At 44.1% G+C, this 27,008-nt stretch overlaps 1 protein-coding gene across 2 annotated transcripts; it reads right to left on the bottom strand.

The window, feature by feature from the left end:
- Nucleotides 1–1,896: 1,896 nt before the first annotated feature.
- Nucleotides 1,897–27,008, bottom strand: LOC129861081 (DDB1- and CUL4-associated factor 1-like). Of its 2 annotated transcripts, none has more exons than XM_055932169.1 (25): nt 26,627–27,008; nt 25,646–25,778; nt 25,367–25,443; nt 25,175–25,248; nt 24,969–25,082; nt 24,731–24,868; nt 23,864–24,514; nt 23,590–23,691; nt 15,215–15,373; nt 14,904–15,083; nt 14,509–14,718; nt 14,132–14,301; nt 13,216–13,343; nt 12,873–13,108; nt 11,628–12,694; nt 10,029–10,227; nt 9,855–9,937; nt 8,968–9,052; nt 8,636–8,869; nt 8,324–8,417; nt 5,113–5,217; nt 4,689–4,762; nt 4,455–4,547; nt 3,993–4,245; nt 1,897–3,587 (listed from the first exon to the last, which is right to left on the bottom strand). In XM_055932169.1, the coding sequence occupies exons 2-25, from the start codon at nt 25,768–25,770 to the stop codon at nt 3,529–3,531; spliced, it is 4,710 nt and encodes a 1,569-aa protein (XP_055788144.1). In that variant the 5' UTR covers nt 25,771–25,778; nt 26,627–27,008; the 3' UTR covers nt 1,897–3,528. The 2 variants fall into 2 exon arrangements, with proteins under 2 accessions (XP_055788144.1, XP_055788145.1); XM_055932170.1 differs by having other exon boundaries at nt 1,897–3,584; nt 26,627–27,007.

The raw sequence follows: 27,008 nt of genomic DNA, 5'->3' as shown, positions 1-27,008 counted from the left end.
ATAGATACTGTTGTACCTGTTTCCTCCAGCATCTTCACAAGGTCGTTTGCTGTTGTTCTGGGATTGATTTGCACTTTTCGCACCAAAGAACGTTCATCTCTAGGAGACAGAACGCGTCTCCTTCCTGAGCGGTATGATGGCTGCGTGGTCCCATGGTGTTTATACTTGCGTACTATTGTTTGTACAGAGGAACATGGTACCTTCAGGCGTTTGGAAATTGCTCCCAAGAATGAACCAGACTTGTGGTCTACAATTTCTTTCTGAGGTTTTGGCTGATTTCTTTAGATTTTCCCATGATGTCAAGCAAAGAGGCACTGAGTTTGAAGGTAGGCCTTGAAATACATCCACAGGTACACCTCCAATTGACTCAAATGATGTCAATTAGCCTATCAGAAGCTTCTAACGCCATGACATCATTCTCTGGAATATTCCAAGCTGTTTAAAGGCACAGTCAACTTAGTGTATGTAAACTTCTGACCTACTGGAATTGTGATGCAGTGAATTATAAGTGAAATAATCTGTCTTTAAACAATTGTTGGAAAAAGTACGTGTCATGCAAAGTAGATGTCCTAACTGACTTGCCAAAACTATAGTTTAACAAGAAATGTGTGGATTGGTTGAAAAATGATTTTTAATGACTCCAACCTAAGTGTATGTAACTTCCAACTTCAACTGTAAGTAGCTAATAGCCCTTATACAGTATGTAGATACAGCATGTGGCCGACAAAAATATGTAACTGAAGTAGCTGCGTGTGTGTGTTGAACTGGGTTATTTCACTACGATTGGGTCATTCCACGAAGAGTGCCTTTTGCATCCCTTTGCTAGTTATGTAGAAATTGTGCACCAATATTGTATGTTAAATGCCTGCTAAATGTAGTGCCCTTTAATATAGACCACATGGAAAATTCAATAAATCTGATTTAAAAAAAAATATATATATATATATATGAATAAAGGATTGCTAAAGTGCCAAAATACTGCATTTTGACATTTCCCTGTCAACCCTGTGTCACTTCTTGGAAGATTTCAACCTACTTAATTTAAACGTTTGACCATTAATGTAAAGCCCTAGTTATTTTGTTGCTTTGACAGTCAATTTATGTCATGTGATTAGTGATTCATTTACAACTGTCCTTCATTTTAAGGTCAACCCTGTTACGTGAACTGAACGATTAATTTTCAAAAGAAACATTGAACATCGGAATAGTTATATCAGTGTAAAAGCAGGTAAGCTGGTTCTACTCTTTTTGGCAATTTACTGGTGTTTTGTGGTGGAAAACGAAGTTGGTCAAGCATAACACGTCAATACTGTTACCCATAGATAGACAGGCTAGAAATGTTTTAGCTTTTTTTTTGTTATTGTGAAGCTTGGATTCAATGGCCATTCCTTGCTGCACACAACAAGCTTCCATTCCCCATCACAAGGGGATTTATGGCTGATTTAAGATTAAATCGTAAACCCCGTTACGGTCAACCCTGTTACTTTATTTGGCACTTAGTCTTTTTTTAAATGTAATCTCTTTGAGATGGGAAAATGTATATTTTTAATTAATATAAACATGAAATTTATATAAACTTAATTTTTTTGGGGGGGGAGGGACCAAATCAGATTTCTCAAACATCACTTGGTGGACCAACCCTAATATTGGGGTACACCTAATGACTACATTTCCTCCACATGCGATTCCCATATTCTCTTCGTTTTATGTTCTGACCGATAACCCCTGGCTCTATGTAGGCAGAAATGTGAGCAAACGCTCCATCACAGCGACTGAATAATAGCTGTTGGGTATATGATGCATATGTCATATTCAATGTTCAGGCCAGGGAGTTAGTCTCTTAATGTCAATGGTTCAGGGTTTTCCAACAATGAATAGGCTTAAAGACAACAGAGCTCAACCTTTCATTTTATTTATAGTAAAAATACTTTTAGATAAAAACATGTTCTGTACAGTATGTATGGATCTTTACAAGAGTGCCTCCTTGAAGAAATGAGAAGAGGCAGAAGGTAAAGAATGTAATCAAACTAGGTAAAGAAAGCATGATGTATTGGCAATAGGCAAGACAACGCCTACATTTGAATCGAGTGTCTTAATAAAGAAGATGCAACTGAATAATAGAGCTATCCACAATTAAATACTTATCAGGAATAGCTTCTAAATCCACCCAACATCAAAAGTTCAGAAAGATGATCCAAACAACCCAACTTCAGTCAAAATACACTGTCTGCATAATTGACAGTAGGCAAACATTCTCCAATCCAGGTCAAGTTTTGTTGGTGTTGTTCCATGAGAGGACCAATCAAATCCAAAAGAGTAAAATGAAAGGTAAACAGGTTGTAGCTAACTAAAAAATGTCTACTAATGAAGACAAAACTAATCCTAACATGTTTGCATGCAATCCAAATGTAAAGTATGTATTCCCTTAGACTAACCTGTGTGTGGGCAGCAAAAACCCAAGGTTAAGATCAAGCACCATTCAAAATGTCAACCAAAGCCAAATTCATACTTGGAAAAAGACAGACATCCTTGAAGGCCTCATTATGTAGACATACAACTACATCAATCGTGTGCTGACAATATTTGTAGTCCACATTTTACACTCACTAATGTGTGAAGTTTCTAAACAAAATACCAGTTTTCAGCATTTTTCAAGAGCACCATGTTTGATCTGTTGCTATGACGACAGTGAAATCCAGTGGTGTTGGTCATTGATAGCACTATTGTGTGTGGCGTCTTGGTCGTTGGTCACGTTTGTATAGTAGAAGGTGGTGCAGTGGAGATGAACCTGAGGATATGGCTGCTTTAGCTCCACAGACTGTGTGTTAGTGGAAGCCTCATGCAGCACCTTAGTCTTCAGCAGGCCACATGGGAATTGATGCAGTATAGAACAGGATGTTTGAGTCAGCCAACACTGCCTTACCAATCCACAGTGTCAGAAGTAGCTTCATTCAGTTTCCCCATCTAAAAACAGCCCTTCAGTTTCCCAATCTAAAAAAAATGATACAAATAGCGGTGGCCATTCAGCATTCTAAAAAATAAAGGATAGTCCATATCAAAGGGTAAACTTTTGAAAGAGCTTTAATGAAATCAAAATGAAAAAATTATAACCTCAGTTGTTGTTGTGTCTGTACAAACATTGTTTTCCACTCATCAAGCCCACAGTGTAATATAAAACTATATCATATACAAATCTTCTATTTTTTCATGAATTCAATTTCTGTAGAAATGTTTTGAAAGGTGGATCTCTCTTCTGGCTCTTCACTGACTCCTTCAATCAGCTTCTCCCAGGATGACTTGCTCCTGGGCGGTGGGGGGCCTTGGACAGAATTCCAAACTGGCAATGCTCTGTTGGCGCTCTCAGTTCACTTCCCAAATCACATCCTTCTCTCTCCCCAACTCTCTCTTATCTAACTGTACCTTATAGTCTTGTCTCAGTTGTTTATCACGGTTCACCCACATGGAGCGCTCTCTCCAGGAGTCTGGACGCGTCGTCCTAGTTTCTCTGTCCCAGACACTGACGGCTCCTCACTCATTCAGGGACAGGATGATGTCATCCTCAAGGTCAGAGTTGTCAGAGCTGTCTGCTGGGTTGACAGAAAGACAGCAAAGATACATTTAGAGATCTGGGGGATAAATGGGACAGAATACTGTACAGGTTACTGCTGTGGTAGAAAAATTACAGAATACAGAAACGACATGTCTTCCGCAACATAGCCCCAGACAGTGTGAGGGTCCATCTTTTTTTCCTTTTTCCTTTCTTTCAGTCAATCCCTCTCAAGCGGAAGTGTCCTCACACAGCAGTAGAGTAACAGCTTTTCAAGAATAATAACATAAATGGCTACGTCATTGCTAAAAAGTGTTAAGTAGCCTAGCCCTTATGACAACAGGTTTTAGTACTGTTTCCAACAACTTCAACCTTGCCTGTAACTGCATCCCATGCTGTACCTATCAGTGAATGTCTGAAGGACAAACTAACAACTGTTACTCACTGTTATCCAGGGCAAGGTCCGCATCTTCCTCATCGTCATCCGAGTCATCATCATCCTCCTCCTCCTCCTCTCCATCCCCCTCCAGCAGGCGAGACACCTCATCGTCGGAGAGAGATAATTCATTGTTCCCGTCTTCGTCTTCCTCATCCTCCCCGTTATCGTTATCCAGCTCAGCGATCAGAGGGTCCGTGTCCATGTCATCATCAGAGTCATCATCATCATCATCATCGTCATCATCTTGATCGTCATCCTCCTGATGGGGACAAGTGTTCCAGAACAGCCGTGTAAGTAACATGCTTCGCAGATCTTACATTTCTATATTTAGGTTGTATTCCTTGCAACAAAAAAGACTGACACAACCAACCAATCTTCTAATGTTAGTGATTAGTGATTTGATTAATTATCTACCAACATAATAGAGCGGTGCTTTTTGAAGGAAGCGGGTTTGTTGTGTCTCTTTACCTGATCGTCTTCATCCTCCTCCTCTTCAGCCAGTCTCTGGCGTCCCACCTCGTACAGTCTGCACACCGTGTCTGTGTTGACTGAGTCCTGGTTCTGGATGGGAAACCGCAGCAGTCAGAAACATACAACTGTTGTATCAGAGGCGGTCTCCCAATACTATTCTACCAGTGTGTAACATTTGATTCAAGCCCGTTCAGATTTATTGTGTTATATTACAGATGACAAAAGACCTACCTCAATCACAGCCAGGTAGCAGTCCTTGGTGTCCGTGCAGAGGTCAAAGATATTCCTCTTCACGTCAATGGTGGCTGGGAGGGAAAAGACAGGGGGTATGTTTCACTGATGTCATGTAATACATAAACCTGTCACAATAGTTCAAACTTGACCATAGCTAAAGATGTTAATACAAAAATAAGTTGTTTGGATGGAGTCTATTCGCTTACGGAACAAAATGAATTATATTCACTTCCACAGCAAGATGCTACAGACACCAAATACGTCCAAGACTATTGCTTCCCAGTTGGTGGGTCAGGAATTGTTGCTAGTGACTCATGGCTGGGTTGTTTAGGGTCATGCAGTATAAAACTGGATAGTCAATTCCTGATAAATGCAATGGCTTGAAACTCTGGTGATAGTGTGGGTCTTAGAGCCATCTCACCAATGGGTTTGTAGTCGGTGGCGTTGAACGTCCTGAAGGAGGAGCCAAAGGGAGTCTTCGTCTGCATCTCCATTATGTCATCATCATCATCTGCCTGGAGCATCGCTGCAAAAACAACCCAGCAGAGTTAGGTTCTCTACATGCCACAACTGGAACACATACACTGTTGTGCTTCATAAACAGAGAAAAAGCAATAGAGGTGTATGGATGGATACAATTATTTTTTACAGGAAAGGGGTAACAGTTGCATCAGTACAAAGGAGCTGATCGTAGACTACAGGAAAAGGCGGGCAAAACAGGCCCCCTTTAACATCAACGGGGCTGTAGTGGAGTGGGTTGAGAGTTAATTTCCTTGGTATCCACATCAACAACCAACTATCATGGTCCAAACACACAAAGACAGTCGTGAAGAGGGCACGACAAAACCTTTTCCCCCTCAGGAGACTGAAAAGATTTGACATGGGTCCCCAGATCCACAAAAAGTTCTACAGCTGTACCAGAGAGCATCCTGACCGGTTGCATCACCCCCTGGTATGGCAACTGCTCGGCATCTGACCGTAAGGCGCTACAGAGGGTAGTGCGTACGACCCAGTACGTCACTGGGGCCAAGCTTTCTGCCACCCAGGTACTATATAACAGGCGGTGTCAGAGGAAAGCTCATAAAATTGTCAGCGACTCCAGTCACCCAAGTCAGAGTGTTTTCTCTGCTACCGCACAGCAAGCGGTACCGAAACGCCAAGTCTTGGACCAAAATGCTCCTTAACAGCTTCTACCCACAAGCCATAAGACTGCTGAACAATTAATCAAATGGCCAACAGACCATTACATTAACCCCCCTATTTGCTTGTACACTGAGGCTGCTCGCTGCTATTATCTATAGTCGCTTCACCCCTACTTCCATGTACAAATTACCTCAACTAACCTGTAACCCCTAACACTGACTCGGTAACCCCTGTATATAGCCTTGTTATTCTTATGTTATTGTGCAACTTTGATTATCTATTTTTTTTATTTTACTTTAGATTATTTGGTAAATATTTTTGTAACACTTCTTGAACTACACTGTTGTTTAAGGGCTTGTAAGTAAGCATATCACGGTAAGGTCTACACTTGTATTCGGTGCATGTGACAAATAAAGTTACATTTTATTTAGAAGGGAAAATGGGTGGCCAGATTGATAGACATTGACCCATTATTCTGGCTACTAAATCAGTGTGGTGTGGATGTGCAGAGCCTTCATGGTATCCACAAGGCTTTGGATAACAGGATTGGGGTCAATTCCATTTCTATTGAGTCAAGTGAACTGGAATTCCAATGAAAGAAAATAAAAATCCTCCTTAAAAATGGATGGCAAGGTTAAATTCAGGTACCTGTAATGTGAGGATTCATCATGGCAAAATAACAGCTAGTTGCACACATACTGGCTGAACAGAGGTGTGGATGGATGAATAGATCGATAGTAAACTCAGCAAAAAAAGAAAAGCCCTCTCACTGTCAACTGCGTTTCTTTTCAGCAAACTTAACGTGTAAATATTTGTATGAACATAACAAGATTCAACAACAGACATAAACTGAACAAGTTCCACAGACATTTGACTAACAGAAATGGAATAATGTGTAACAGTCAGTATCTGGTGTGGCCACCAGCTGCATTAAGTACTGCAGTGTATCCCCTCATGGACTGCACCAGATTTGCCAGTTCTTGCTGTGAGATGTTACACCACTCTTCCACCAAGGCACCTGCAAGTTCCCGGACATTTCTGGGGTGGAAATGGCCCTAGCTCTCACCCGCCGATCCAACAAGTCTCAGACGTGCTCAATGGGATTGAGATCCGGGCTCTTCGCTGGCCATGGCAGAACACTGACATTCCTGTCTTGTAGGAAATCACGCACAGAAAGAGCAGTATGGCTGGTGGCATTGTCATGCTGGAGGTTCATGTCAGGATGAGCCTGCAAGAAGGGTACCATGAGGGAGGAGGATGTCTTCCCTGTAACACACAGCATTGAGATTGCCTGCAATGACAACAAGCTCAGTCCAATGATGCTGTGACACACCGCCCCAGACCATGACAGACCCTCCACATCGATCCCGCTCCAGAGTACAGGCTTCGGTGTAACGCTCATTCCTTCGACGATAAACGCGAATCTGACCATCACCCCTGGTGAGACAAAACCGCAACTCGTCAGTGAAGAGCACTTTTGCCAGTCCTATTTGGTCTAGCGACGGTGGGTTTGTGCCCATAGGCGACGTTGTTGTTTGGTGATGTCTGGTGAGGACCTGCCTTACAACAGGCCTACAAGCCCTCAGTCCAGCCTCTCTCAGCCTTTTGCGTTCCTGATGTAACTCGGACAGTTGTCGTTGCCATCCTGTACCTGTCCCGCAGGTGTGATGTTCGGATGTACCGATCCTGTGCAGGTGTTGTTACACGTGGTCTGCCACTGCGAGGACGATCAGCTGTCCATCCTGTCTCCCTGTAGCGCTGTCTTAAGTGTCTCTCAGTACGGACATTGCAATTTATTGCCCTGGTCACATCCGCAGTCCTCATGCCTCCTTGCAGCATGCCTAAGGCATGTTCACGCAGATGAGCAGGGACCCTGGGCATCTTTCTTTTGGTGTTTTTCCAGAGTCAATAGAAAGTCTTCTTTAGTGCCCTAAGTTTTCGTAATTGTGACCTTAATTGCCTACCATCTGTAAGCTGTTAGTGCATGTTCATTAATTGTTTATGTTTAGTTGAAAAAGCATGGGAAACGGTGTTTAAACCCTTTACAATAAAGATCTTTGAAGTTATTTGGATTTTTCTAATTATCTTTGAAAGACATGGCCCTGAAAAATTTCATGATAAGAGTGGTACTGCTGCTAGAGTGCCACTGCTGTGGGTGGATCTATCATGGCCTCACAGTGTCTCTGTCTACTGAGCTGTTACAATGGTGTGGATGTGGGTGGATCCATCATGGCCTCCCAGTGGCTGTAGCTGTGAACCAGCTGGTTAGACTCCTCTGCTAGCTCAGGGCACAGCCTCCTGGCCATATGGTTCAACAGGGCCGTGTGGCATCAAACACACACATCTACATGCACCTTTCACACGTTGTGAAAACACAACCCCACAAGCATTCACCTTTCTACACACATCTAAAAGTCTTAGCTCTTCACCACAAAGTGAAATTTGACCAGCCTACCACAGTACACTACTTAATTTCCTATAGTCCTTACCTCCGTAGATGACCGTGCCGTTGTTGTTGAAGACGATCCTACACTGGTCCAGAGCTGGCACTGTGTGGAGGAGGTGAAAAGTCCGCAGGTCCCACTGACACAACCATTAAGGAATCACACGGTCACATTATCAATATAGCATATTGACTACTCTACCTAATTCCTCTGGGGTTGGGATGTACTCAACAGATGGCATGGGACAGTCTCATCTTGACATTAGGCCACTTATCAGACAAACTGATGCAGGCTCAGTACCGCCAATTAATTCTACAAATATGACTATAACTATTGTACAGTCTGTGAGTCGGATACAATTTCAGTGTTGACGATGACCTCCAGGCCATTGGGGTGGAACACTCCACTGATGTTCATGTTGAACTTGTCAAACTTGTGGATGGCACGAGCCGAGCGCACGTCCCACAGTACGCCGTCGTTCAGCACCAGGTCATCAGTGGGGTTAAAGGTCGCACAGTTCCTCTTGTAGTTATTGGCCAGGTCCGGGTAGTTGAGGGTCAGGGTCTTCTGCCCCGTCTGGATGTCATAGATCTGGAGACCCAAAGATCAGGTCATCAGGACAAAAAAAAACAAAGCTTGTGTACCTGGTCGTTCAGTTGAACCTTTACATGTTTGTGAAGAAGACTTACGTGAGCTATGTGTTCCTTTGTGCCAATAACTCGGTCTTGTGAGAGTTTGCTGAACTCCACATAATGATCATCTAAGAAGGAATGCCTGGAAAGAAGAATAAATAGAGATAAATAGAAAATATTCCTTACAACCTCTGAATTCAGCTCATACAGAATAAGCCATTTAGGTTAAGTAATGATGCACCAATGTTGCTTTGGTTAAACTGAGGGCAGAAGGAAGCCCCACTACACTGTGTATTGTATGAAGTGAACATTCCAGCCCTAAGACATAGTGATAAAAAAATAGAAAGTAACATATTGCAATACTATTTTGGACGATATTTTATTGATACTTTGACTCAAAGTATTATTTTTTATTTGTAACTTGTTAGCTAGCGCTAGAGGGCTGTACCTGCGCTAACCCTCCAGTATTTTTCATCCTATAGCTTGTTGGCCATCTTCTTAAATAGTGAGACATGTTTTTTATTTCCATGATTGATCAAAACTAATTTCCTCATGTTCTCTCGTCTCTCTGCAGCAGACATATAGTGAGCAGTGTTCGGAACATCAAATCGCAATAAATATTACAGTATTGAATGGTGAGAGTCGCAATTCATATCGTATAAGCACCTAAGTATCGTGAGAGTATTGTATTGCGAGGTCCCTGGCAATTCCCAGCCCTACTAAGGCAGTTCAGTTAGTGTGTATAATTAACGAATGTGTCAGCCTCTTTCAGCAGTTCCATGCTCTGTTGGCACTGAGCAGCTGGACCATTGGGCAGGGAGCACCATAGACACAAAACCAGTAGAATTAACTATATAAATGGAATGGGTAAAGCAGTCATCCCCATTTGAAGAAATAACCAACTGTATTGATCTGACAAGGTCAGTCTCCTGTGTCACACTTACTTCATGATGAACACCGACTTCATGCCCCACAGTGCAGACAGAGGATAACTCCATGATGCCGACGTCAACAACAGAGAGCCATCCTGATGACAAAAAAGACAATAAAAGTTTCACAAAAAAACTAATGTTTTAGATATCCACAAGACATGTAGATTTGTAAATGTCCCCACTAACCCGTGATGGCTCTAGGTGTGTGATGGCAGAGCTGTGGCAGCTGTAGCTCGCCTCCTCCTGGCCTGTGAACACATTGTAGAGTTTGAGCTGGCCCGTACACGTCCCCAGCATCAGGAACCGCTCACGGGCAGAGAAGGCACAACACATGAACCCACTCTCATCCTCATCTGCCTCCCTGAACACAGACATGGGACGAAACCTGGGGGAAAGGGGAACATGTTACCCAGAGAAACTTGGGGGGGGAAAAGGGGAACATGTTACCCAGAGAAACTTGGGGGGGGAAAAGGGGAACATGTTACCCAGAGAAACTTGGGGGGGGAAAAGGGGAACATGTTACCCAGAGAAACTTGGGGGGGGAAAAGGGGAACATGTTACCCAGAGAAACTTGGGGGGGGAAAAGGGGAACATGTTACCCAGAGAAACTTGGGGGGGAAAGGGGAACATGTTACCCAGAGAAACTTGGGGGGGAAAGGGGAACATGTTACCCAGAGAAACTTGGGGGGGAAAGGGGAACATGTTACCCAGAGAAACTTGGGGGGGAAAGGGGAACATGTTACCCAGAGAAACTTGGGGGGGGAAAAGGGGAACATGTTACCCAGAGAAACTTGGGGGGGGAAAAGGGGAACATGTTACCCAGAGAAACTTGGGGGGGGAAAAGGGGAACATGTTACCCAGAGAAACTTGGGGGGGAAAAGGGGAACATGTTACCCAGAGAAACTTGGGGGGGAAAAGGGGAACATGTTACCCAGAGAAACTTGGGGGGGGAAAAGGGGAACATGTTACCCAGAGAAACTTGGGGGGGGGAAAAGGGGAACATGTTACCCAGAGAAACTTGGGGGGGGGGAAAAGGGGAACATGTTACCCAGAGAAACTTGGGGGGGGGGAAAAGGGGAACATGTTACCCAGAGAAACTTGGGGGGGGGGGGAAAGGGGAACATGTTACCCAGAGAAACTTGGGGGGGGAAAAGGGGAACATGTTACCCAGAGAAACTTGGGGGGGGGGGGGGAAAGGGGAACATGTTACCCAGAGAAACTTGGGGGGGGGGGGAAAAGGGGAACATGTTACCCAGAGAAACTTGGGGGGGGGGGGAAAAAGGAAACATGTTACCCAGAGAAACTTGGGGGGGGGGGGAAAAGGGGAACATGTTACCCAGAGAAACTTGGGGGGGGGGAAAAGGGGAACATGTTACCCAGAGAAACTTGGGGGGGGGGGAAAGGGGAACATGTTACCCAGAGAAACTTGGGGGGGAAAGGGGAACATGTTACCCAGAGAAACTTGGGGGGGAAAGGGGAACATGTTACCCAGAGAAACTTGGGGGGGAAAGGGGAACATGTTACCCAGAGAAACTTGGGGGGGAAAGGGGAACATGTTACCCAGAGAAACTTGGGGGGGAAAGGGGAACATGTTACCCAGAGAAACTTGGGGGGGAAAGGGGAACATGTTACCCAGAGAAACTTGGGGGGGAAAGGGGAACATGTTACCCAGAGAAACTTGGGGGGGAAAGGGGAACATGTTACCCAGAGAAGTCAATCTAAAAACCCATTTAAAAGACAATGACGAGCACTTGGAGTACCCAGTGTATTAGGAAACAACCATACCTGCTAAAGATGAGGTGTCTGTCGAAGCAGCCCCCGTCCACCCCTCCATACTTGGGGTAGACGACCCTGCGTGTGTTTCGGGAGGTGAAGTTGGTTGGGGCCTGGCGCCTCTGCTTGGGTTCTGGGCACTGGTGGGGGGTGAAGAGGGAGAAAGGGGGGCAGGTGGTGACAGGGTTCTTGCAGCGCGCGTGCTGCTCCCTCAGGTACTCTGTGATGATGCTGTCCAGGGCAGGGGGAGAGGGCAGGTGTCTGTCCAGCTGTTTCTTCATGGCTGGACTCTGGCTGAAGGCACCGTAATCTGACTTCTGCCTCAGCACCCGCGGCTTCTTACAACTGGCAGGCACGGGGCACGGCGATGGGCGCTCTCGCGTGAACACGATCCGACCAATTAGGGGAGAGCCGTTGTTTTGGTGAGGGGTCAACAGGGGAGGGGCGGCCGGAGGGAGTGCGAGGAGTTGCGATGTCGAGGGACGGGGCTGAACTGACAACGGCATGGACGGATGAGAGCCGTGGCTCGCCAACCGCGCTGCAACCCCATTGGCCAGCCGAGGGGTCCTGGGGAGGGCAGGGGCAGGAGAGGCAGGAGGAGGGGGAACAACGACAGGAAGTAAAGCTGAGGAAGATGGGTGGGGGAGGATGGCCATGGGGAGGTCGGCCTCCTTGGTGAGTGTGGTGGCCGTGTCATGCAGGCCTTTGGCCACCAGGTGGTTCCGGATCAACAGCAGTAGCTCCTTCTCAGGGAAGGAGATCCTGGACTGGGCCACCACATTAGCCCTCTGCAGCCAGGCCAGGGAGACATCCGTCCCTATCATGAGGGGTTTACCAGACACTCGCTTGATGAGCTCTGCCGCAAACTTACAGAACTTGACGTGTTCGCTGCGTTTGTCTTGGAGCACAGGCTCCTTCATGAGCTGCTGGATGTGTCCGCTGCTGAAGAGAGGCAGCTTGCTGATAATCTGTCTGACTGAGCTGGAGCGGGACAGACCCACCAGAGCCTTACAGGCCAGGGCCCGGATTTGATCTGCATCTGTGATGGGCATCTTCACCGTCAGCAGGGACAGGAGCACCTACAGGGAGACGGCAGAAGAACTAGCTATGGTTACGAGTGCATAATAACAGTATTGAGAAATCATAAATGTAACCCAAACCATTAATAAATAGAGAGAAATCAGAGACCAGTAGCGCCCAACAACATACCAGCGTAATATCTATCAATAGACAGTTCTGAAGTTAATCTTCTCTCACCTTGATGCCGTTGTTGGACTGCACCACGTTCCACATCTTGCTGAGCACGCTCTCACTGCTCTTGGTGGTCTGGGGCAGGCGTCTACGAGGAGTGCCCGAGATGAATTTGCCGATGCTGGACATGCGTTTGTCCGGAGCGCACACACAGTTGATGACCACCTGCAGAGCAGACTTCTGGATCTCGGCGTCGTTCACAAACACCTCTCCCTCCGCCACCAACAGGACTACACTCATACCTGAGGAACAACTGAACATTAAGATTAAACCCCAAAGCAAACAGTCCTGGTCTGCTGGATAGATAAGGAGGTGTCAATAGAACGCCATGGCAGGACAGGTAACGTACCAACGGTGGAGACTGCGTTACCCCCCTCCCCATCTGGCACAGCCACAGACTCAGCCATCAGCAGCTGGGTCTTAGGGATCACCGTCAGGATGCTCAGTATGTCCAGGGCATAACGCACTGTGTCACTCCTAGGGGACAACACGGAGGGAAACGGAGGGAATTAGTCACACAGTATTACTCGGGTATTCACTTAAATTGTGAAAAGATATAAACAAATGTTCTCCTTAATGAATAGAGATGTATTTTAATATAAAGCAGAGTATTTTAATTATGGATAACCATAAGGCACTGGTTAGTTTTGCAGCAGCTACTCTTCCTGGGGTCCAGCTAAATTGAAGTTGCACTATCCAGAAAACACTCTGGCATTTCCTGGTTGCTAAAACTATAACAGTTCGCCTAATTTCAGTTTATGTGACAAAATAAGCTAGTATAGTGTAGAGAATCATTGTACCATCTAAACCACTGTGAAATGCATTTTCCATAACCATAAATATTGTTTCAGCTGTTTGAAACTGGTATAAAAAACGAAAGTAAAAAAACACGCAAAAATGGGAAGCATGGAAATAGAGCACATGAACAGATCTACCGCTTCTTAAGACTTGCTTTCAAGTAGAATGAGATCTAGACATTCGGTCAGGTCGCCCAAAAAGTTACATATTGCCACTTTAAGGCAAATTAAATACAATAATAGCAAATTATATTCTCACTAAAACATTTGTAGCATCCGAACAGTTTGGCCTACAAACTATTATGTTCATGGAAAGATGACTCTCACGAACACAATGGTGTTCTCCGTTTCGCTCTACAAGGCAGTCGTCTGAAGTCGGTACAGCCGATCTGCCAACTTCCCACAAGGACGCTCCCTCATCTGTACTTGCAAGAGAGAAGGAAGGTTGCATTTCTTATCTGTCCTTACCTGCCATAGTAGGTCCTCCAGTCACAAGCAATGGAGATGAGCTGTAGTAGCAGCTGAACACAGGACAGCTTGTGGAAGACCTCAGCTGGCTCCCAGTACAATCTGACTGGTCCGTACTCGATCAGGAACTCCATCATCTCCACCACCTGTTCATGGGTGTAGCTGCACGCCTGGGGAACAGAAAGACAATGAGGCACCTCTGAAGGAAAAACATCACCACGGGTCATCTGTGATGATGGTTCCAGGGGGTTGGGGTCAATTCCATTCCAATTCAGAAAGGGAACTTTAGAAATCCCTATAGAAAGAAATTGGCAATTTGGAGCGAACACAATCACTTCAAATCTCCCAACTCAGATGGGACGGCCTGTTCCGCCTACCTTGTAGTAGGGCTGAGGGTGAATGGGAGCGCCCCCCTCAGTCCGCTGCAGGGACTGCTTGACCTGCTCCACCTTGATGGCCAGATGGGCCTCGAAGAACCTGCGCAGGGCCATGCAGGTGTGCTTGGCTGTCTGTCTGCTGGAGAAGATCTGATCATCACTCAGCAGGGCCGCCTGGTCTTCAGGGTTTAAGATCTCCAACGTACTTATCTGGAGACAGTAGAATTATACACAATAAGCAGCAGTGTAATACACACTGCAACAGTGAGCATGTTCAGAGAACTGATCTAGAGACAGAAATACCAAAACAGTATTTTTTACAAATATTAGAAAACCCTGTCCTAGTGACAGCTAGAGGAAACAGAAGCAAGAATAAACCAGACAGGCCCTCCTACCAGGTTGACAAGGCGTCGGAGGCCGTCCTGCCTGTCGAAGAGCTCCAGCACGGCTCGGTAGGAGAAGGAGATGGAGAAGAACATGGTGGCGTGGCAGCAGCCCGAGGCGTGGGAACACTCCAACAGCCACAGAGTGTAGCTCACCACGTCAGACAGGATGGAGTGAGGCAGCATACACACCTAAGGGGAACAGAAACACATGAAGTGAACACACAATTTGTATTGACTAAATTTACTTCAATGTAAATCTGTGTTACACCCACAGACCACAGGAACAGTTCATCTTTATGGTGTGTGTTTGTGTCCCCTACCCTCTCCATGGCATCCTGGTTGTAGGCCAGGTAATAGAGGCACAGAGACACCCCTGTGGCAGCCATGGAAGGCTTGGGGATCTCCAGAAGCTTCTGAACTCCTCCATGGGCCACAAACTGGGCTGCAAACTTCTTATGCAGGAGCAGGGAGGCCAGGTACTACAGGTAGAGAACGGGAATCCTAGGATAAAGCTGGGATGCTCTTCTTTAAACAATTGAGACGCATTCTAAGTCAGTTACAGCTAGGGCTGTGGCAGTCACGAACTTTCATCAGCCAGTGACTGTCAAGCAAATAACTGTTGGGTTTCACGGTGATTGACCGTTAATTAACAAACATTCAGCATCTCCTGGCTTCCACACATCTACGGTTGAAGTCGGAAGTTTACATACACCTTAGCCAAATTCATTTGAACTCAGTTTTTCACAATTCCTGACATTTAATCCTAGTAAAAATTCCCTGTCTTAGGTCAGTTAGGATCACCACTTTATTGTAAGAATGTGAAATGTCAGAGTAGTAGAGAGAAAGATTTATTTCAGCTTTTATTTCTTTCATCACATTCCCAGTGGGTCAGAGGTTTACATACACTCAATTAGTATTTGATAGCATTGCCTTTAAATTGTTTAACATGGGTCAAACATTTTGGGTAGCCTTCCACAAGCTTCCCACAATAAGTTGGGTCAATTTTGGCCCATTCCTCCTGACAGAGCTGGTGTAACTGAGTCAGGCTCTCAGGCCTCCATGCCTGCACACGCTTTTTCAGTTCTGCCCACAAATTGTCTATACGATTGAGGTCAGGGCTTTGTGATGACCACTCCAATAGATTGACTTTGCTGTCCTTAAGCCATTTTGCCACAATTTTGGAAGTATGCTTGGGGTCATTGTCCATTTGGAAGACACATTTGTGACCAAGCTTTCACTTGCTGACTGATGTCTTGAGATGTTGCTTCAATATATCCACATAATTGCCCTACCTCATGATGCCATCTATTTTGTGAAGTGCCCCAACCCTCCTGCAGCAAAACACCCCCACAACATGATGCTGCCACCCCGTGCTTCACGGTTGGAATGGTGTTCTTCGGCTTGCAAGCCTCCCCCTTTTTCCTCCAAGCATTACGATGTTTCATCAGACCAGAGGACATATCTCTCAAAAGTACAATCTTTGTCCCCATGTGCAGTTGCAAACCGTTGTCTGGCTTTATGGCGGTTTTGGAGCAGTTATTCCTTGCTGAGCAGCCTTTCAGGTTATGTCGATATAGGACTCGTTTTACTGTGGATATAGATACTTTTGTACCTGCTTCCTCCAGCATCTTCACAAGGTCCTTTGCTGTTGTTCTGTGATTGATTTGCACTTTTTGCAGCAAAGTACATTCATCTCTAGGAGACAGAACGCGTCTCCTTCCTGAGCGGTATGACGGCTGCGTGGTCTCATGGTGTTTATACTTGCGTACTATTTTTGTACAGATGAACGTGGTACCTTCAGCCATTTCAAAATTGCTCCCAAGGATGAACCAGACTTGTGGAGGTCTACCACTTTTCTTCTGAGGTCTTGGCTGATTTCTTTTGATTATCCCATGACGCCAAGCAAAGAGGCGCTGAGTTTGAACGTAGGCCTTGAAATAGATCCACAGGTACACCTCCAATTGACTCAAATTATGTCAATTAGCCTATCAGAAGCTTCTGAAGCCATGACATCATTTTCTGGAATTTACCAAGCTGTTTAAAGGCACAGTCAACTTAGTGTATGTAAACCTTCTGACCCACTGGAATTGTGATACAGTGAATTATAAGTTAAATAATCTGTCTGTAAACAATTGTTGGCAACATTTCTTGTGTCATGCACAAAGTAGATGTCCTAACCGACTTGCCAAAACTATAGTTTATGAACAAGAAATTTGTGGAGTGGTTGAAAAACGAGTTTTAATGACTCCAACTTAAGTGTATGTAAACTTCCGACTTTAACTGCACAGCTACATTATAGAAAGTCTAATAAATCCACGTAATACAGCCTACACCTTCAAAATAAATTCATTATTTATTTTAGACAGGTCTAAAGAAGCATGACATGAAGAAAATGTAATCAATTTCAGAAGAACAGAATAGCATACTTTGAGTTGTCCTTATGTTAGATCCTGATCTGGCTACTAGTTAATTTAGCAGACAAGATTTGCTTAGAATTCCATGACATTATTTTATAGCATAAAGAATACAATTGAACAAAGCTGAATAAAACAGAAATATTTCAGCAAACAATTTGAAGGAGTGCGCACATTCTGTGGTTAACAAAGAAATAGGTACTCCTATCTGCTTAATTTAGAGTTATTAATGTAACTTTAGTTGTTCTACAAACGTTGGGCTATATGTTTTGATTTTTAATTGATTTTAAGGCTCCATGATGCAACTAATGATGATTTGAAAAAAGTTGCTAGAAAAGGTATTTGCTCTGCTTAGTTTTTTTTTGCGCAGGCTGTACAACATTCATTAGTCTCATTTACAATTTGACAAGAACTTGATAATGCCTCGAATTTCACGGTGGCATTCCGTCTGGCTGTAATTCACCCTAAAAAAATCCATGCCTTATCCCTGAGAGCTCCGCACTATCACGCGATCAAGGTCTTTCTCAGACTACAAGCGAAGACCGACACATCCGGGACACAACTGCGAATGTCCTTCTCCAATTCCGAGGTGCATATTGAAGATTTAAAGTTACGGTCCACATGTACTTTGTCAGCCAACAAGATAGGTAGGCCTAACAAACAGCAAAAGCAATCTATCCCACATAGCACAAAAGTCGACTTGTTCTATTCTGTGCGATAAATAAATATTCCAAATAGTCTGATCCCAAATTAAAACAACCACAAGCATCAAAAAAACATTTACACAATGTGGCTGACAGATTAGAACGTTTAGCGAAAAAATGTTAACTATTAGGCTATTTCTTCGCAGCAATGCGCACATGGCAGTAGGCCATAAACTGGAATCTTCCATTAGCTGGAAAGACCATCATCAAAAGTGACCGCAAATGCGACTATCCATGTAATGCTTTATTATAGAAGTGAATTTATGGTGAATATTATCTTCCCAAAACTTGAAATAAAAATCTAATTTTATTTGTCACATGCACCGAATACAACAGTTATTGGTGTTGATAAGTGTTGACTTTACAGTGAAATGCTTACAAGCCCCAACAACGGAGTTAAGAAAAAAAATCTAAGTAAAAAAGATTAAATAAAAAGTAACAATTAAACCGCAGCAGTAAAAATAAAAAACTATACCGAGGCTATATACAGGGGGTACCGGCACCAGTTAGAGGTAATATGTACATGTAGGTAGAGTTAAAGTGACTATGCATAGATAATAAACAGAGTAGCAGCAGCGTAAAAGAGGGGTCTGGGAAGCCCTTTGAATAGCTGTCCAGGAGTCTTATGCCTTCTGGGTAGAAGCTGTTGAGACGCCTTTTGGACCTTGACTTAGCGCTCCAGTACCGCTTGCCGTGCGGTAGCAGAGAGAACAGTCTATGGCTAGGGTGGCTGGACTCTGGCAATTTTTAGGGCCTACCTCTGACACCGCCTGGTATAGAGGTCCTGGATGGCAGGAAACTTGTAGTGCCTTGCGGTCGGAGGCCAGGCAGTTGCCATACCCGGCAGTGTTCAACACATGCAACCAGTCAAGATGCTCTAGCTGGTACAGCTGTAGAACCTTTTGAGGATCTGAGAACCCATGCCAAATATTTTCAGTCTCCTGAGGGGGAATAGGTTTTGTTGTGCCCTCTTCACGACTGTCTTGGTGTGTTTGGACCATGATAGTTTGTTGGTGATGTGGACACCAAGGAACTTGAAGCTCTCAACCTGCTCCACTACAGCCCTGTCGATGAGAATGGGGGCGTGCTGAGTCCTCCTTGTCCTGTAGTCCACAATCATCTTTGTCTTGATCACGTTGAGGGAGAGATTGTTGTGCTGGCACCACACGGCCAGGTCTCTGAACTCCCGCCGATAGGCTGTCTCATCGTTGTCAGTGACCAAGCCTACCACTGTTGTGTCGTCAGCAAACTTGATGGTGTTGGAGTTGTTCCTGGCCATGCAGTAATGAGTGAACAGGGAGAACAGGAGGGGACCGAGTACGCACCACTGAGGGGCCCCTGTGTTGATGATCAGCGTGGCGGATGTGTTGTTACCTACCCTTACCACCTGGTGGCGGCCCGTCAGAAAGTGCAGAATCCAATTGCAGAGGGAGGTGTTTAGGTGCTTCGTGATGAGCTTTGAGGGCACTATGGTGTTGAACACTGAGCTGTAAGTCAATGAATAGCATTCTCACATAGGCATTCCTTTTGTCTAGGTGGGAAAGGACAATGTTGAGTGCATTAGGAGATTGCATCATCTGTGGATCTGTTTGGGCAGTTTGCAAATAGAAGTGGGTCTAGGGTTTCTGGGATAATGGTGTTGATGTGTGCCATGACCAGCCTTTCAAAGCACTTCATGACAGTAGTCATTTAGGCATGTTCCCTTGGTGTTCTTAGGCACAGGGACTATGGTGGTCTGCTTGAAACATGTTGGTATTACAGAATCAGTCAGGGACAGGTTGAAAATGTCAGTGTAGACATTTGGCCAGCGCATGCTCTGAGTACACGCCCTGGTAATCCGTCTTAATCACATCGGCTACGGAGAGCATGATCACAGTTGTCCGGAACAGCTGATGCTCTCATGCATGTTTCAGTGTTACTGAAACTCACACGTTGCTTATGTATGCCAGTTAAGCTCTAAACCCCTTGTAAAGCAGATTAAGAAGTTATTTGGCCACTTTAGTTGTGATACAAACCTTATTATAAAATATAGGCCTTTGGGCTAGGTTACATGAGGTGTGCGACTATGATTCGAAAAAGTTGCAAAAAAAAGGCTGTTTCTTATGCTGGGCATCATTCACAAGTGATAATATATAATTCACAACCCATCAGACTATTCATGATTTCATCATGTCTTTACATTACAAAAAAATATACAATATCAGTCAAAAGTTTGTACACACCTATTCATTCATGGGTTTTTCTTTATTTTTACATTGTAGAATAATAGAAGACATCAAAACTATGAAACATGGAATCATGTAGCAGCCCCCCAAAAATTTAACAAATCAAAATATGTTTTATATATTTGAGATTCTTCAAAGTAGTCACCCTTTGCCTTGATGACAGCTTTGCACACTCTTGGTATTCTCTCAACCAGCTTCACCTGTAATGCTTTTCCAACAGTGTTGAAGAAGTTCCCACATATGCTGAGCACTTTTCTGCTTTTCCTTCACTCTGCGGTCCAACTCATCCCAAACCATCTCAATTTGGTTGAGGTGATTGTGGAGGCCACAAAGGCACGGCGGCTGGAACCAAAAATCTCAAATTTGTACTCATCAGACCAAAGGACAGATTTCCACTGGTCTAAAGTCCATTGTTCGTGTTTCTTGGCCTAAGCAAGTCTCTTCTTATTGGTGCCCATTAGTAGTAGTTTCTTTGCAGCAATTCGACCATGAAGGCCTGATTTCACGCAGTCTCCTCTGAAAAGTTGATGTTGAGATGTGTCTGTTACTTGAACTCTGTGAAGCATTTATTTGGGCTGCAATCTGAGGTGCAGTTAACTCTAATGAACTTATCCTCTGCAGCAGAGGTAACTCTGGGTCTTCCTTTCCTGTGGCGGTCCTCATGAAAGTCAGTTTCATCATAGCGCTTGAAAGTTTTTGTGACTGCACTAGAAGAAACTTTCAAAGTTCTTCAAAATGTTCCAGATTGACTGGCCTTCATGTCTTAAAGAAATGATGGACAGTCATTTCGCTTATTTGAGGAGTTCTTGCCATATTAAGAACTTGTTCCTTTACCAAATAGGGCCATCTTCTGTATACCACCCCTACCATGTCACAACACAACTGAAATTCCACAAATTAACAAGGCACACCAGTTAACTTCTTACGGCGACAACATCCGCTGAAAAGGCAGAGCGTGAAATTCAAAAATATATTTTTGTGCAATACACCAAATTAAAGCTTTACTTCTTGTTAATCTACCCATCGTGTAAGATTTCAAAAACGCTTTACAGCGAAAGCACACACATATAATTATGTTAGGTCAGAGCCTAGTCACAAAAATACAGCCATTTTCCAGCCAAAGAGAGGAGTCACAAAAAGCAGAAAGAGATAAAATGAATGGGGCGGCAGCGTAGCCTAGTGGTTAGAGCGTTGGACTAGTAACCGGAAGGTTGCAAGTTCAAATCCCCGAGCTGACAAGGTACAAATCTGTCGTTCTGCCCCTGAACAGGCAGTTAACCCACTGTTCCTAGGCCGTCATTGAAAATAAGAATGTGTTCTTAACTGACTTGCCTAGTTAAATAAAGGTAAAAAAAAAAAAAAAAATCACTAACCTTTGATGATCTTCATCAGATGGCACTAATAGGACTTCATGTTATACAATACATATATGTTTTGTTCGATTAAGTTCATATTTATATCCAAAAATCTCAGTTTACATTGGCACGTTATGTTCAGTAATGTTGTGCCTCGAAAACATCCGGCGAATTTGCAGAGCCACATCAATTTACAGAAATACTCATCATAAACTTTGATAAAAGTGTTATGCACAGAATTAAAGATATACTTCTCCTTAATGCAACCGCTGTGTCAGATTTCAAAAAAGTTTTATGAAAAAAGCACACCATGCAATAATCTGAGTACGGCGCTCAGACACAAAAACAAGCCATACAGATATCCGCCATGTTGTGGAGTCAACAGAAATCAGAAATAGCATTATAAATATTCACTTACCTTTGATCTTCATCAGAATGCACTCCCAGGAATCCCAGTTCCACAATACATTTTTGTTTTGTTCGATAAAGTCCATAATTTATGTCAAAATACCTAATTTTTGTTAGCGCGTTTAGTTCACAAATCCAAACTCACGAGGCGCGGGCAAGTCCAGGCGAAAGTTCAGACGAAAAGTCCAAAAAGTTATATTACAGTTCGTAAAAACATGTCAAACGATGTATAGAATCAATCTTTAGGATGTTTTTAACATAAATCTTCAATAATGTTGCAACCGGACAATTCCCTTTTCTTTAGAAATGCAACGGAACGCAGGTCGCTCTCACGGACACACGCGTGACCAGCTCATGGCATTCTGCCAGACACCTGGTTGAAACAGCTCTCATTCTCTCCCCCTTCACAGTAGAAGCCTCAAACAAGGTTCTAAAGACTGTTGACATCGAGTGGAATCATTAGGAAGTGCAATATGACCCCATTTACACTGTATATTAGAAAGGCAATGAGTTGAAAAACTACAAACTTCAGATTTCCCACTTCCTGGTTGGATTTTTCTCAGGTTTTCACCTGCCATATGAGTTCTGTTATACTCACAGACATCATTCAAACAGTTTTAGAAACTTCAGAGTGTTTTCTATCCAAATCTACTAATAATATGCATATCTTAGCTTCTGGGCCTGAGTAGCAGGAAGTTTACTCTGGGCACGCTTTTCATCCGAACGTGAAAATGCTGCCCCATATCCCAAACAGGTTAATTGAAATGCATTCCAGGTGACTACATCATGAAGCTGGTTGAGAGAATGCCAAGAGACTGCAAAGCTGTCAAGGCAAAGGGTGGCTACTTTGAAGAATCTCAAATATATTTTGATTTGTTTAACACTTTTGGTTCCTACATGATTCCAGGTGTTATTTCATAGTTTTGATGTCTTCACTATTATTCTATAATGTAAAAATAGTAAAGATAAAGAAAAACCCTGGAATGAGTAGGTGTGCCCAAACTTTTGACTGGTACTGTATGCGTGAAATTTATATTGATTTAGAATGGACCATTATCACGCAACTGTCTTGAAAAATGGCCAGAGGAAAACATACATGTAATCTATGCACTTAAATAGAGAATGGAGGATGCTTTTCCAGTGATTCATTTTCATGCCAGCCAGTTAAAGCTATACTCCTGTTGAATGGTTGAGCAATGTCCATAATATTAGGAAAGTTGAGAAATAAATATAGTAGGCCTAGCCTATAGAAAGCTGATGTGATCCTCTTTTTAAGAGGCCATCACTGTTTTCTCATGCAATTTCATAGCCTATAGAAATGTTGTGCAACATTAGCTCATGGGCTCTCATGAAGTGTTTGATTCGATTTCCAATAACATTTGCATTGATGTCAGAGTGATTAGAGGGACAATATAGTGCTGAGTACCAGGCAGTTAGCACGTTTGGTAGGCTACTAATGACCAGCAGCATCTGAGCTTGGAAAAGCCTAATTAGCGTGACTAAACGGTCACGTGGAAATTGGCTGCCTTCGTGACTCGTGACCGCCGGTAATACGGTCACCGCAACAGCCCTAGTTGTAGTAAGGTTACCTTGAGAGCCTCAAAGGTGAGCTGTACATCGTTGGTCTGCTTCAGATCCATGTAATGGATGAGCAGCTCACAGGCTCCCATCTGCATGAAGACAGCCAACAGCTGAAAGACAGAAAATAATACAGAGAAATGAATCAGTTATGCAGAGTACTACTCGTCTGTCTAGCAGTCTACAGTTATTTATGGCATAATGTCTTCAACGAGTACAGTACTAGCTCTTATTGAGTTTGACAAGACTGACATCTGCTGGTAGGTTTATGTAGCAGACACTAACCTCCTGGTACTCCCCCAGAGGGGTGAGGTACTGTAGGATGAGCCTCTGCTCCATCTCCGGGGTCAGAGGGTAAAGGTGATAGTTGTTCCCAATCACCCAGGGGCTCATTTCAGACCAGCTGCTGTTGGACAGCTCGCTGAAGTTCCTCTCCGGCTCCGGCAGGGAGAAGTTCAGCTTCTGTTTTACCTTTCGTCCATTCTCCCTCTCCGCCCTCCTCTTGAGGTGACTGCTGCCCTCCGCCCTGCTGTCTAGGAAGTCCCGGTGGGACAGAGACTGCGGGGCAGACACGGGTTTCATCTGGCCTTTGATGGACGAGCTGGTGCAGCTGCTGGTCTTGTGGGAAGAGTTGTCAGACTCATTGCTGGGGAAGGGGTTCTCCTCTATGTCCTCCTCTGGTCCCTTCTCTGTTCTGTTATTCCCTGGGGGGAAGGGGTTCTCCTCTCTGTCCTCCTCTGGTCCCTTCTCCACCCTCTCCGTGCCGTTATTCCCAGAGGAGAACGGGGTGTCCTCGAAACCTCCGTCGACAGTCTCCTCATCCAGAGGAAGGAGAGGTTCCCCCAGGGCCTTCCTGGGACTGGGCCGTTTAAACTCCTTCCTGTTCTCAGTGTCCTTGGCCTGCAGCTCACGTAGCCGCTGCAGCATTAGAGGCACCTGAGAGAGCGAGAGAGAGATGCATAGCGTCCTTCACAGATACTGATGGACACCATGGCGCCCACATGTGGCGACACCATGGCGCCCACATGTGGCAACACATGGTAAAATTAAATTGAACCCACATTGCAGTTTTATACAAGATCTTACATTCATGTTGTTAAACCTTCTCAGGGGCTTAATAAAAACACCTCATAATAGGGTTTGGGCACTGACCAGGACTGAGTTCTCCTCCCTGTAGTTGGCAGCGATGTCCTGGTTCTCCATGGCTCCAGCCAGCAGGCCCGTAGCATAGATCATCAGGGGTTGCTCAGCCTCCTGGGCCCATTTAAAAAGCCTCTCCACTATGCCCTCCTGTCACAAACACAACATTATTGAACAAGTTGCATATTCTAGCTAACTAAATCTATAAAGATGTTTAAGTGCATCTCCACAGAAGCAGGTTGTAGCATACCTTCTCCTGAAAGACCACAGCGGTCTCCAACCCAGGCATGATGTTCTGCAGCAAACGACAGGCTGCTGTGTTAAGGGTGAGCTCTCTGCTGGTCATCACATAGCTATTCACCAGCTGGAAAAAGTCAGGAGTTGAAATAGCATGCACTCACCAGATCATCAATTTACAAATAATACTAAGTAAGTATAATTGTTTTCCATTCTTACCGCATTCATGAAATCATCATCTTTGAACAGGATCTTAAGCAGGTGACCCAAGACGCATTCTGGATCAGCTCTCCCTAAGTGGCAAAAGGTGGGGAGAATTAAAAATCTACAAAATGTCAACAACTATCACTTTTGCTAACTATAGTTAATTATATAGCTATGACTACACACAACATAAATAAAACATCTTACCAGGGTGCCTGTCATCAAAAGGATCAGGATCAGCTTTGTGATATTCCTCAGTCTCCCTCTCCACCAGCTCTGAGATCCTGAGAGGAAAATAAAACCCATGATATATTCAAAATAGACAACATATTCCTAAATGTCCAGAGACTTTAAAACAAACTTCCATCCATCCCTGCAAGTAATGTGATCTGAATAAAGTAAGTGCATTTTTGTGGTTGTTGAAACTTCCCATAATATCCACTGGTGTTACAAAACATTATCCTCCTCTATTACACAGACACTCACTTGGTGAGGATGTTAACCAGGTCTGGTGTGCTAGCCTGCTGCTCCCCCTCCCACTTCTCCAACCAATGCTCCAGCAGAGCGGTCAGCTCTGCCTTGGAATCCACGCTGGCAGATGCCGACGCCATGGTGTGGCCTAATACACATGATGAAAGAATGTGCAAAACACTGGATTGGTGCAAGCAAGATGGAAGCATTGAATGTTGACAGAAAAGTGGTAGGAAAACAATCTAGCCCATATCAACATTTACAATGACAGGCAACTGACGGATAGTGATAGTCACTAACACTAGCTTACTTATTTGGCCTGCTCCTGAAATAAAATATATTTCATGCATGATCTATCTATGCTCACAAACACAAACCACGACTTCCTCTCCAGTTGCAACCAGTGACTCAAAGGGGACTTTTCTTTGGGCTTCAGTTCAGAACAGATCCAGTTAGACAGCTGCATAGGTCCCTAGAGACTCCAACGGTCAACAGGTGATTTGGTCATGATGCTAGAAACCATCCAATAGCTTTAGCTATCTAACGTTACTGTGTAGTAGCTACTAGTTAGCCTATTAATAACGCCAGCTTACTACCGTTACTGTCTCTGGAATATATAGTTAAACGTTAGCTAGCTACTGTACACCAGGATGACAAAACACAGTCATCGGTACCTCGATAGCTAACTCATTTCTAAGATAAACTCTGCAGGTGTGAAATACTCTGCAGGTGTGAAATACCCCGTTTAGCTAAATGTACCAGCTAGATAGCTAACTACGGATATTCGCTATATAGAGTTACAACGTTGGAAAATCTGTTAAAGCTAAGTTACACTTAGTTCAGTGTTCAGAAACAGCTGTTTGCATTGATTGTGCACACGAGCTAGCTACAAGACCGCCCAGAGTAGACAGTTATTAATGTGCGAGACAGCATTGTTGGCTAACTAACGCTAGCTAGCTAGCGAACACATTATTAGCATGTTATGCGAATGCGTACCTTGATATGCTCAATTTTCCCTCGCTTTCCTTATTCCTTCCACAAAAAAAATACTTTTTAAAATCCCGACATACACTTGCTAGCTAGACCTGTATTGTTAAAAACAATACAAACTGCAGCTTCGCACAGCCACCTTATCACTTGTTTTAGCACAGCCTTGTTCGGGGTTTATTATGGCGAACACGTTCTACACGGTTGTCACGAGTTACTACAGCCACAAAGTCAAAATTGGATGTATAGTAAAAATGCATACTTTCTTTTGTTGCTTTTTGGTCTTAATTTAATTTAAGGGTTATACATAAGGTTTGTAGTGTGGTTAAGGTTAGGTTTAAAGTAAGATTTTAAGAGAAATTGTTTAAAAAAAAGGGGGGGGGGAGAGGCG

This window comes from Salvelinus fontinalis, chromosome 8 (genome assembly GCF_029448725.1).
Source record: "Salvelinus fontinalis isolate EN_2023a chromosome 8, ASM2944872v1, whole genome shotgun sequence".
Lineage (NCBI taxonomy): Eukaryota > Metazoa > Chordata > Actinopteri > Salmoniformes > Salmonidae > Salvelinus > Salvelinus fontinalis.
The sequence above is the reverse complement of the archived record's forward strand: the minus strand, read 5'-3'. Positions and strand labels throughout refer to the sequence as shown.